Source organism: Schistocerca americana, chromosome 2 (genome assembly GCF_021461395.2).
Source record: "Schistocerca americana isolate TAMUIC-IGC-003095 chromosome 2, iqSchAmer2.1, whole genome shotgun sequence".
NCBI classification, from domain to species: domain Eukaryota; kingdom Metazoa; phylum Arthropoda; class Insecta; order Orthoptera; family Acrididae; genus Schistocerca; species Schistocerca americana.
The window spans coordinates 825,421,507-825,435,732 of NC_060120.1; the positions used below are offsets into that span (position 1 = coordinate 825,421,507).

At 38.0% G+C, this 14,226-nt stretch overlaps 1 protein-coding gene across 1 annotated transcript in view; it reads right to left on the reverse strand.

The window, feature by feature from the left end:
* LOC124594852 (presenilins-associated rhomboid-like protein, mitochondrial) overlaps positions 1–14,226 on the reverse strand; it is a 114,782-nt gene that overhangs the window by 81,976 nt on the left and 18,580 nt on the right. The window contains exon 3 of the mRNA XM_047133310.1: positions 4,224–4,349. Within this exon, the coding sequence (XP_046989266.1) occupies positions 4,224–4,349 (126 nt within the window). The remainder of the gene's footprint in view (positions 1–4,223; positions 4,350–14,226) is intronic.

Sequence of the window (14,226 nt, forward strand, 5' to 3'; positions counted from 1 at the left end):
TCCTTTCAACAATACCTGAGAAGATTTTACCCACAACGCTGATTAGAGAGATACCTCTGTAGTTGTTACAATCTTTTCTGTTTCCATGTTTAAAGATTTGTGTGATTACTGCTTTCGTCCAGTCTGATGGAACCTGTCCCGACTCCCACGCCATTTCAATTATCCTGTGTAGCCATTTAAGACCGGACATTCCACTGTATTTGATGAGTTCCGACTTAATTTCATCCACCCCAGCTGCTTTATTGCACTGCAATCTATTGACCATTTTCTCCACTTCCTCAAATGTGATCCTATTTCCATCATCATTCCTGTCCCATTGTACATCGAAATCTGAAACATTACTGATTGTATTTTCACCTACATTGAGCAACTCTTCAAAATATTCCCTCTATCTGCCCAAGGCATCAACAGGATTCACCAGCAGTTTTCCTGACCTGTCCAAAATTCTTGTCATTTCCTTCTTACCTCCCTTTCGAAGACTGCTAATTACACTCCAGTATGGTTTTCCAGCAGCTTGGCCTAAATTCTCCAACCTGTTTCCAAAGTCTTCCCAAGATTTCTTCTTGGATGCTGCAATTATCTGTTTGGCTTTGTTTCTTTCTTCAACATAACTTTCTCTGTATACCTGAGTTCTAGTATGTAGCCATTTTTGATACACCTTCTTTTTCCTTTTACAGGCTGCCTTGACTGTGTCATTCCACCAAGCTGTTTGCTTCATCCTACCTTTACACACTACTGTTCCAAGATATTCTTTAGCCACTTCTAGTACTGTGTCCCTGTACCTTGTCCATTCCTCTTCCAATGACTGTAATTGACTACATTCAACTAACTGGTACCTTTCTGAGATCACTGTTATGTACTTGTGCCCGATTTCCTTATCCTGAAGTTTCTCCACTCTTATCCTCCTACATATGGACCTGACCTCCTGCACTTTCGGCCTCACAATATCAATTTCACTGCAGATTAAATAGTGATCAGTGTCATCAAAGAATCCCCTGAATACGCTTGACCCTCACAGCCTTCCTGAATTCCTGATCTGTTATTATATAGTCAATGACAGATCTGGTTCCCCCGCCTTCCCAAGTATACCAGTGAATGTTCTTATGTTTAAGAAAGGAGTGTGTGATTACTAAGCCCATACTGGCACAGAAATCCAAGATTTGTTTCCCGTTCCTGTTGGCCTCCATATCCTCTCCAAATTTACCCATAACATTTTCATACCTTCTGTTCGATTTCCAATCCTGGCATTAAAATCAGCCATGAGCAGAACACTGTCCTTGTCCTTTACTCTAACAACTACATCACTGAGTGCGTCATAAAAACTACCCATCTTATCTTGATCTGTCCCTTCACAATGCGAATATGCTGACACAATCCTAATTTTCTTGCTAGACACTGTCAAATCTACCCACATCAGTCGTTCGTTTACATACCTTATTGCAACTACGCTGGGTTCCATTTCTTTCCTGATGTAAAGCCCTACACCCCATTGTGCTTTGACTCCCGACAAGTAGACCTTGTATTCTCCCACTTCCTTTTCTTTCTCACCCCTTACCTGAAAGTAACAGCTAAAACGTCCAACCCCATCTTACTTGCAGCCTCTTCCAGCTCTACCTTCTTCCCAGAGTAGCCCCCATTGATATTAACAGCTCCCCATCTCGTTACCATTCATTTGCCGTGTCATATCTTAGGAGTCCCTGGTTTGTCAACTAGAGGTGGGTCTCCATCACCTCCAAAGGTCAGAGGCATTTTGCTCCGATTGTTGCCAGCATCATATTTAAAGTACCAGGGAAGCAGGTTGCTAGCCTTACTTGCCCCGGGTCCCATTGAAATTTACCCCTAACGGTTGTGGGACTAACCGGTGGATTTGGTAGTCTTTGCTGTCTGAGCACAAAGGTGACCACGACTCAGAATATGTCCGAGATGCCCAGCCTTATTCCAAAGTAACTGGTATCACGACTGTCAGGACCACTTACTTGGCCACTCATACATTGCCCGTGGTTCATGAACTAGGACATGACAACAGGAACCCACACCATGAACCACCAAAAAAGCTGAGTCAAGGAAAATTATTGTGGACAGTGAAGAAGACATTAAGTGAATCTTTGTAGTGATTCTTAGATGAGGATAATGACATTGACTCTTCTTGTTGAAGTAGCAAAAAAAAACTTTTAAAGAAAGATTTGTCACTTTAGCTTAAGGCACAAGGACTTTGAAAGAAGTTCCTTCTTTAGGGAAAGTTAAACATAGAATAAAAGCATATGTCACATAAGAAATCGTGGATGTGGCCAGAAATGGAAGGCATCCTGATATACCTGTGGGAAACACTTTGGGAAGCACTAGCCATCCAAAAGAAATTTCTGAAAAAGGGTTTTATGATGTATCAGAACTAAATCTACTTTAAAAGGACTATGTGCATAAATACTCATTTAAAGTGTCTTTCCCAAATACAATACTAAGTTGTTCCAAGGCACAATAATATATTTTACTTTGGGGTGGATGACACAAATGTGAATTTAATTGTTTTCCTTTGAAATCTTCTTAATTAAGAATGCTCTCAAAGTGTAAATCAGTCTACAGGAATAAAGATTCCCCACAGCTATGCATCTAGACACCTTGAACTGGCAAAGGGAATGACTTACAGGTGAAAAAAGTAGACCAAACTTACTGCTTTCACATCCTAAATAATCATACATACATCTTTTCTGTCCCAACGCGTAATTACAGGGCCACGAAAGCAGCCATGTCATATACTGGCTACACTGTAATTACTACACAGCATTTTATATGGCCTAGACCATCAACGAGCTGTCCACCAAAATGGCCATTGCCAAACTGTGGCCAAGAACAAAGTTAACCACATGACCAGCATGACACGCTGCTGAGCACAGCGTGCTCAGGTTCAATGGCTGCTTCACAACCTATGCCATTTGGATCCTTCCTTCCAACAACAGCTTTTCTGAACTACGTATTGCAATGCATTCTTCACTCCTGCAATTCTCCCACCCTCAATCTCTGCTAGCCCATTGTCCAAACATACTCTGCCCAATAGGTTCCCTGTATCCCTGCCATCCTCCCAATCCACAGAGCCATGTCATCACCTCTGCGCACCACAGCTAACTGGCTCCGGCACCCGTGGACCACAGGCTTTTCCCATGTACCTACTATCCATCCCCCCAATGTTCCTAGCCTTTCACACATGCTGGCTCTCCAACCCCTTCTCCTGCTTCCTACCTCTTTCTCCCTCTACCCACTATACCTGACACAACGCCAAACCCAGTCTACCTGTTAAACTTTAATCACATTACTATCTGTCCACCTGGCACAATGCAGGTGCACAGAGGCGTGTGTGTGTGTGTGTGTGTGTGTGTGTGTGTATATATATCGGTGAGTCGTCTCCTTTTCTCCTGAATTATTTATCATTCATGCAATAAATGCAAAACTTGCAACATATTTTTTTGATTTGTATGCCTGAAACTTTTTGGTTTCACTGCCTTCCGCAAGATAAACAAGTGCTCTTCTGCTGTTGCATCACACGTAGAAATGATCTCAACTACATCTACATTATTGCTCACTTTGGCTATGAACTATTGGTTTATTACTCTGTTGTGTACACAAAACACTGATTTTGTGAATGAACTATTGTTTAAATGTTCTGTTTATTTACATATTTATATGTAAAACTTCAGGTGATATGCAAACTAAATTCAATTCATTTCTAACATTTCTTCATGGCACAGCAATTTCACAAACATTAACATACTAATTATGAGAAAGAAGAAGAAAGAAATATACTATTTCTTCTGTTACAGGCATAGATAACCTCAATGGGCAGAGGGATGACACAATTCTTAACAAAGTTGACAAGAAGCACAAATGAAAATTACTGTCCAAATGTACATGTATAATAGACAAAAATCTGATAAAAGTCTGACACAAATCACTGCCAATATTTCAAATTCAAAAACAATTCATGCAGGAGTGATTAAGGAACAACACCATGAAATAACATATTGGTTGCATTTCTTTTCAACAGATATATTTGGTACTTAATGTTGTCTGCAGATTTAAAAGTGTGACTTATCCTGTAGGTTACTTGGTGCTTCAGCATTTAAGTGAGAAAGGGAGAATCATATTCAAATCAGTTAAACTGAATAAGACAAAATTAATTTCAGATCATAACAGATATAGCCATTACAACTTCACATAGTACTTAAATTTACCTTTTTTCTGCTTTCAAACACTCTTTCTTGAACCCATCCAAAAGGATGTTTCAACATTTCTGCAGCATGAGCACGCATGTTTTCATATTGCCAGATTGCTGCACCAGCAAAACTTGCAGAACTAAACTGGATCACAAACAGGGATTAAAATGAGCATTTCTTTTTTAATAAATAAATAAGTAACAGACAAAAGAGTCAATAAGCAAAAATAGTAAGTCAAAATGAGATACACGCTATGTGTGTATGGTTACTGGAGAGAAGAAACTGGAGAAGTTGCCGAAAAAAGACTAATGTGACAAATTACACTAAGTGAAGTGTGATGTCCTATTATTACCCTTTAACATTTTTTCTAACTCAGATGGAGGGAGTCACACAGAGATTCATATGCTGTAAGATCAAATGACCATACTATTGGATTGCTGTCATTCTACATCTACTTATAGTTCAAATGCCATTTATATAGTATCTGCAGCACTTACAGGTTAAAGGCATACCAAGCTCCACATAAGAAAAGTGTCAAGAAAGACAAACAATTATCACCCAATTTTCTACTGACATTTTTTTTCCAAAATATTCGAAAAAGTAATTAACTTAAGAGAAATATCATCACTTAAGTAGAAACAATTTATTCAGCACAGATTTTGTATTCCACGAGCATTATTCAACTGAGAATGCTATTTATACATTCACTCATCAAATTGTGCAGACCTTAAACAATAAAATATCACCAGTTGATATTTTCTTTTGATCTTTGAAGGCATTTGACTGAGAAGATCACATTATTCTCTTACCAAAAAAAATAAAGTTTTATGGAACTGATGGCTTTACACACAGCTAGTCTGAATAATACTTCACATATAGAATGCAAAAAGTTGTGGTGAATGATTCAACACTGTTCTACAGGTTATGGGAGTGCAGCCAGGTGACGACATTGACAACTGCCGATATTTCAACAGGTGCACACCTTGCCATTTTCAAGGCAAAACTGCAGCAGCATGTAAACTGCTGTAAAGGGAATTTAAAACCTTGGTTTGAAGAGCAATTCTGGAAAGAACTCTCTCTCTCTCAATCTCTTTCTGTAAACACTAGCATAACCACACAAATAAAGATGACCAAAGTTCGTGAAAGTGAAAATTAATAACGAACAAATTAGGTAGTATGAACTTGGTCCCTCTGGTTTACGACAAGTGCAAGAGCAAGATTACACGCAGAATTTAAGCAAAAACCTCCAGCTCTTTTTATAAGGTTACCTGCTAATTTAATTTCAAGTGCTTCCTTTATAACGCTATCCCAACAGACGGAAGCGCATGCCAGAATCTGACCAATATATGACATGCCAAAACGGAAAGGATTATGATAGACATCTGCCTTACACAACCCAAAATCATCCTTAACGGAAGCTAAAAGGACTCTAATCTTAGATGCTGGTCGAAAAACACATTTCACATCATATTTCCACAAAATAAAATGAAACTTATTGGAAATGCTCCATGTGCAAGACAAAAAGGCCATAGGTTAAGGTGCTAATTTACTGCATTCACCCAGTGCAATGGTGCCAGTTCAATATGTACATCATTCACCCAGTGCAAAGTTGGTCAATATCACAATGCACATCTGATCTATGTTTCAATATAACCATTCTGATGAAAGATAACCTCAAGATGGGCTAACTCAGCTGACAATCTCTGAGGATCTGAGATGACAATTGTCTTGTGAACTGAGGTAAAAAGTACCCCTTCGAGCTCAGCCAGATGGTTACAACTAACAGCCTTTAGATAAAAGTCAGTTTGAGTACGCTCCCTATAAAAGGCATGTCCTAAGGTACGATGCACCTCCCTCCTGGCTAACACACCAAGGAAGAGAAGACAGCTATCCTTTTACAACTCCATCATGGAACACATATTTTGGTAGATTGAATTCAGATGTCCAAAAAAAGTTGTTCAAACGCTGTCATGAGGCCACACAACACCAGTATTGACTACAAAGCAGATTTCATTGCCAACAACTCCAAGGCACATTCTTAAAAGTCTTCCAATTTGCTATAACAGGTGACAACAGGCTTTCCATCCCAACTCCACCTGTCTCTTTAGAGTACTGGTCGATGAATGAAAAGTAAATACATGTCGAAATAGGTTCGTTAACTCAACACCAAGCTAAAAAAAAAAAAAAAAAAAAAAATTGCTACTCACAATCACCCTAAAAGGAATCACTGAGCATCTCAAACAATTTGGATCAGTTACTTTTGCTCTTCATATAATTGCTAGTCTTGAAACAGGCGAATTAACCTCCTGGCATATTTAGCATATTTCCACTCGATAATGTCTTATGGAATCATTTTCTGGGGCAACTTATCACTTAGAAAGAAAGAACTGATTGCACAAAAGTGAGCAGGAAGGATAATACGGGTGTTCATTCATGGATGTCATGCAGGTCCTCTTCAAGGAGCTACATGTTTTAACCGCACTGTCAAAATATAAAGGGTGTTCATTTTAGCTGAAGACATTGAAATATCTCAAAAACTGCACACAACATCAAAAAAAGTTATTATTCCACTTTGTTTGTCTTGGAGGGGGAGATTCAACAATACCACACTCGACCCGCCACCCCACCCCGTGTGTCGGTGGTGAAGGCAGCTGTGATATATTCAATGGGAACCCCCATTTTGTTGAAGATTACAATTCTTTGGCAAAATCTACATATATTCTGTCTGAAACATTTTCTTTGTTTTGCCACAGATGGCACTGTAATCAAAGAAATAGAAATGGGTACACAATCATAATTTACAACATGCTACTCAATGGCCCTTGAACATCCAATGGCAAGTGGACCCCACCTCCATGCAATGAGGGTAAGACAAATCAGTATTTCATAACCCCTACCTGAAAACACATTCACAATGTTATATTCCTCCACCATATTGAGCAGGGGACTACTTGATGCATCACTGTGGCCATGTAGTGAACTATGATGTATTGTACACTATGACTGGAGCTCAGGTATCGTGCAGATGTAGAACAGATAGCAGTTCTAAACATTACAATACTTGCACAGCGTTTATTGCCCGCACACCTACCTAATATTTGGAGAAAAGATGTACAAGTGGACGATGAATGTTGCAACCACAGAAGAAAAAACTGAAATGATCCTGATATACAGAGAATGTTGGAGAAATGTTGAGGCTGCTGTTGCGTTGTATGCCGAATGTTTTCCAGGGAAAGCTTGTGCTTGTTCTTCCTTTTACTAGTTTGTGAACACCTTTATGTCTGATGGCAGCATACATACCAACAAAAGGAAACTAAGCAAATGTGTTACATGGGAAGCTAATGAAATAGCTGTACTAGTGGTGGTGCTCTACAACCCATGGATAAGCATCCACCAATTATATAACAATTCTAGTACGCCTGTAGGTAGTATTTTCACAATACTGCATCATCATAAGTATCATCCATAGCATGAGTCACTGCAACTTAATGGCACCAGTTTCCATAACTGAGTAGTGTTTAGCGAACAGGCACTTCCACAAATACAAACAACCCCCACGTTCTTTGCCGAGGTACTGTTTTCCAGTGAAACTACATTCACAAACCATTGTATCATTAACTGGCATAACATGCATTACTGGAGTGTAGACAATCTCCACTGATTGCAGCATGCTGACCATCAACTTCCTAGGTCAGTTAACGTATGGTGTGGCATCATGGGGAACAAACTCAATAGTCCGTATTTTATCAACAAAAAATGGTTCAAATGGCTCTGAGCACTATGGGACTCAACTGCTGAGGTCATTAGTCCCCTAGAACTTAGAACTAGTTAAACCTAACTAACCTAAGGACATCACAAACATCCATGCCCGAGGCAGGATTCGAACCTGCGACCGTAGGGGTCTTGCGGTTCCAGACTGCAGCGCCTTTAACCGCACGGCCACTTCGGCCGGCTTTTATCAACAGCATGTTGAACTGATGCAAATATTGAATGTTTCTGGAACAGGAACTACCAATATTACTGCAGGATGTTCAACAACATATGTGGTTTCAGCATGACGGTTGCTCAGTGCATTACACAATTGAGGCATAGGAGGCATTAGACTGTGTTTACACTTGTCGGCGGATCAGCAGAGGTGGCCCTATTAATTGGACCACTAGGTCACCAGATTAGACATCACTGGATTTCTTCCTGTGGGGATATTTAAAAGATAAGGTGCACCTCCAAGCACCAACAGAACGCCTGTGCTGACATTCCCACACATATGCTTCTAGCCTCTGTACAGTCATAAGTGTATCACTAAGTGTCTTGAAGTTGGCAGTGCTACATTTGACCACTTACTCTAACTGGAAAAGTAGAGTAGCATTCACCTGGAACCACGGGCATATTGGGACATCGAATAGTCCCTTGTTTGATATGTTGGAGGAATACAACGTTGAGAATGGGGTTTCCATTTAGAAGTTATCAAATATGGGCCTGTCCTCCCGTTACAGCTTGGAGGGGGGTCCCACATGCCATTGGATATTCAAGGGCCATGTCATAAATTAGGATTGTGTACCCATTTATATTCCTCCGATTACTGTGCCATCTGTGGCGAAACAAAGAAAATGCTTCAGACAAAACGTACATAGATTTTACTGTAGAATCATAATCTGCAATAAAAAAAGGGGTTTCCCACTGAAGATTTTAAAGCTGCCCCTCGCCACCCACATGGGGTGAGGTGGCTGGTCGAGCGTGATATCGTTGTATGTCACCTTCCACGACAAACAAATTAGAATTATAGAAGACATATTAAGTTCCAGACAGGCACAATTAAATGACACTTACGTAAAGCTTTCAACCACAGCCTTCATCAGTAAAAGAGAGACAACACACCTTTCATACACACAAATATGCACACGGCTGCCAACTCCAGCGCCGTATGCTGAATTCTGTAGCTGGCGGTCATGTGTGCATGAGATGTGCTTGCTTGTGTGTATGAGTTGAGTGTGTGTCTCTTTTACTGATGAATGCTGTGGCCGAAAACTTATGTAAATGTCTTTTAATTATACTTAACATGTCTTCTTTACGGTAAGTAGCAATCTGCCGTTTGTTGATATTCCTACTTGGAGTTTCCATTGTTTGAATTGGATTATAACTTTTTTGAGCTGATGTGTAGTTTTCGAGATATGTCAATGTCTTAAGTTGAAATGAACACCCTGTATATGTTCATTAATGAAATCCATGATAAACAATTCATCACCATTTGAAAAGAACAGTAGTTGCATACCTCCAACATTTAGAGAGAAATATGACCTTTATTACCCATCAGTAAAGCTGTTAGTGGCTCTGAAAAAGTTCAATGCTCAGAAAGAAAAATATTTTGATCATTTGCCCAATAACTTAAAATGTCTGACATGCAGCAAACAAATTTTATAAATAACCTAAAACCATTTCTCCTAGAAAACTCTTTGTGTCCGATGGATGAATTTCTATTTAAAAACTAGTCTGTAAAAAAAAAGTTATCGTGGTCTTGTGAGTGGTCATTTTTATTCCTCATTAAACCTGTCCTGATCTAACATGGGCAATATCCATTAACTTTGATCAAAGATTGCAGAGGTGTAGATTTCACAACTGCATCAACATGTCATTTAGCCAGACACATGCACACGTTTCTACCAAAACACTACACTTGCACAAACAACACAAGCTTAGAAAACACCAATGACCTACTGACAAAATCAAATATATCAAAATGACCAACACAGCTCTCTCTCTCTCTCTCTCTCTCTCTCTCTCTCTCTCTCTCTCTCTCTCTCTCTCTCTTTTCACATCAATGTACATCCACACACCAACTGAAGAAACAATCAAAATAATTGAAAAACAACTACAAAATACAAACATTATCCCACAACAAGAGCCACAAGAAGTCTCAAACACTTTGAAAGTAACCAAAGGACAAAATTATTTCAGATTAAAAGATGAATTCTACATCTAACATGAAGGATTCCACATGGGATCACCCATAACAGCATATGGAAAAAATAAACAGTTAAATCTCTCTGTACATGCTCTGATTTCTCTTATTTTATTATGATGACCATTTCTCCCTGTGTAGGTTGGCAAAGATAAAATATTTCCACACTGAGAGGAGAAAGTTGGTGACTGAAGTTTCATGAAAAGATCTTGCCGTAACTGAAAACACCTTTGTTTTAATGACTACCACCCAAACTCGCTTAACATATACATGACACTCCCCCCCCCCTCCCCTCCCTTCCATCAGTCCTTTCTGGTAAGAATCCAATACATCACAGCAGATGTCAAACAAGCATAGTGTAGGCAGTCTCTTTAGTAGAACTGTTGCATCTTCTAGGTGTTCTGCTAATAAAATGTTGTCTTTGGTTTCCTTCCTCACAACATTTATCTTTGTAACTGTCCCAATTTAAGTTGTTTATAACTGTAATGCCTAGGCATTTTGACAACCCTTAAATCTGTGAGACTTATCATGTAACCAAAATTTAATGGCTTCTTTTTTTGTGCTCATGTGGATGACCACACACTTTTCCTTATTCAGAGATAATTGCCACTTTTCACACCACACATAAATCACGTCCAATTCAATTTGCAATTGGTTTTGAATTTATGACTTGACTGAATAGTAAATGACAGATTCATCAGCAAACAATCTAAGGGGTGTCCTCAGATTATTTCCTAAATTGTTTACGTAGATTATGAACAGCAGAGAGATTATACACACTGGCTCTCTCTTCACATTTCACAGCCTTGGATGAAAAAGGATGGATCATGGTGACAACCTAGGCAAGTCAAGGGTAAACAATTAGATACTACGGATAGGATGAGAACTGCCACATGGAACAGAAGAGGGATTATAAACAAAGAAATGGAGCTAGGCCATAAATTGATATATAAACAAATTGATACAGCTATTGCAACAGAATCAAAAAAGAAATTAAAAGGCACAACAGATCTTGAATACTATAAAATGATATACAGTGGAGTACTTCAAAACACAAGAGCAATATGTTGGGTGGTAATCCTAACAAATAACAAATGGAGGCACCAAAAGAAGGGAAAAAAACAGAAATAAAATTAAAAAAAAAATAGAAACAAAATTGTTCTATGACAAACTGCAAATGGTCCTAAATAGATCAGGTTCTCATGTGTGGAGAGGAGGCAACATACACATCTCAGGAGCTCTGGGCACATTCACAGGACAACACAACAATGAAAGTGGCAAAGGACTTAGACACTTTGCAACCTTCAACCAGCTTAACATCATTAATACATTTTTTAAGAAAAAAGAGATACATATGTTTACATGGAGTGCTAGGGCTATAGATCTTTAACACACTACATGTTAGCAAATGACCAGCTAAGTAATCAAGTTTGGACGTACACACACACACACACACACACACACACACACACACACACACACACACACACACACACACACACACACCAAGGATGCAATATCTGTTCTGATCACTATTTAGTCATCACAACAGCTAAATTAGATCACGAAGACGAACAAAGCTTGGGGTTATCTTTTAAGGTGTACCTTCTGGAACAAGAAAGTATTACAAAATTTTATCAAAAGTCAGCTACAGAATTATCTGCTATACACCCCACGATATATAAAAAGAATGGCTAAGTATTACAGAATGCATAGAAAGAGTGGCATATGAGACTGTGGGGAAAAACGAAGAAGTTAAAGAAAAAGAAAGGATCAAGAGCTTAGAACGAGAATATCACGAAGGCCATTGAAGAAAAGATAGGGCCCACAAAAAACTCCTGCAGAATAAAACAATACAAACTGAAAAGGAGTATAAACAAAAAGGGAACCATGGGGGGCGGGGGGGCCGGGGGGGGGGGGGGGGCTAGCACATCAAGTGTCATGGGATCATTTTACAACTAAAGCAGAACAAGATACACACGGAAGGCAAATATTTGCTATAAAGTAATGAAATATTTAGACAGAAAGATACTTCACATCAAAATATAATTAGCAAAGACCAGTGGAAAAAATATTATTAAAAAAATAGAAGATCCAGAACTGAAGGAGGGGGCAGAGGCATCACATCACATAATAGTATGGTGGATTCAATCACAACAGGACAACTGCAAGTAGTTTAAGAAGTATGAAAAACAGGAAACCATATGGGCGAGATTGTATTAAAGTGTAACTTTTAAAATATGTTGGTACCTTTTGTGATTTTAGATTATTACATTTATTTAATGAATGTTGGCACTGGTGTAAAATCCCAAGCTCTTGGAAAATATCTAAAGTGATATCTATTTTTTTAAAAAAAGTTCAAAGAAACACATGTGAAAATTATAGAGAAATTAGCCTCTGAAACTCAGCATATAAAATATTTTCAAAAATAATCAATAACCATTTAAGAATCATAACAGAGACACTCCTATTCTAAGAGCAATGTAGATTCCAGAAAGGCCATTCATGCAGTGAGAACATATTTTTACCACAAAAAGAATTTTAGAGAAATAATGAAAATACAATTTAGATGCACTTATCTTTTGTATGATGATCACCAATTTAGTATTGGAGGGCAGCGTGGAAGGTAAAAATCGCACAAGGAGACCAGGAGATGAATACACTAAACAGATTCAGAAGGATGTAGGTTGCAGTAGGTACTGGGAGATGAAGAAGATTGCACAGGATAGAGTAGCATGGAGAGCTGCATCAAACCAGTCTCTGGACTGAAGACCACAACAACAACATAGCTTTTACTTTGTTCAAAAAATCTTTTGACAGTGTGAACAGAAAGAAACTATGGGGCATAATGTTTAAAGCTGGATATCTTATTGAAGCTATGAAAAGCTTATACATTGACACAAAAGTTGGTAATAATAAAACTGAAGAAATCACTATCAACAAGTACAGATAGGAATACTTCACAAAAGCGGTAATATGAAATAAGAAATTGTACGGAAACAAATACAAAATCAGCAATTTTTATGAGGTATTACAAAATTTGTAATTTTGCCATATAAAAGCGTTGAACATCTGGGAACGGAAGTGTTCTAATACACATATTCATAACTGATAATAATTATTGAATGTTAAAACCACAATTTGGCTTCTAATACTCTCAAGTCTGAGTAACCTTAAAGTAGCAGTTAATTCCCCGTGTAATGAACTTTCATTTGACAATGAAAATTACACAGAATTTGGTCAGAAACACCAAATGAGACAAAAACTAATATCACATTTGACAAAAACACAGAATTTGACCAGAGAACACTGAATTTGGCTAAATTAAAAACACCAAACATGACAAAATAAACAACAGTAAATTTGACAAAATAACAGCAAATTTGGCAAAAAGTCTATACCAAATTTAGCAAAAATAACATCAAATTTGGAAAAAAAGACTGAACTTTGCAAAAAATGACAAATTTCAACAACAAATTTTGAAGAAAAAAAAGGAAATAGCAAAAAAGATACCAAATGTGGCAAAAAATAATTTTCAATTTGGCAAAAATAACAACACAGTTGGCAAAAAATAAAACCAAATTTGGCAAAGAAAATTAACATCCATTCTAGGATAAAAATATCGATTTTGGTGAAAAAGTAGCTCAAAATTAGGCCAAAGACTAACAAAACATTTGGCAAAAAAAACACAAAATATGGAAAAAAATAACACTGAATCTGGCAAAAAATGACATCAAATTTGGTAAAGAAAAATCACCAAATTGGTAAAAACAACACTGACTTTGGCAGAAAATGACGCCAAAAGAGAGCAATAGAAAGGGCAGCAATGATGCTTACGCTGATCTCTATTCCAATTTTCTGTACAGGTTCCGGAATTCTTGGAATCCAGGTGATGCTAAACTTTTTTTGATGTGTGTATAAATGAATTGATTAAAACCTACAGATAGGAAGTAAATCAAGGTATACAGATTAATAGAAATAAATATGTTAATATCTTCAAACAAAGATGATTTGACTTACCAAATGAAAGTGCTGGCAGGTAGACAGACACACAAACAACCACAA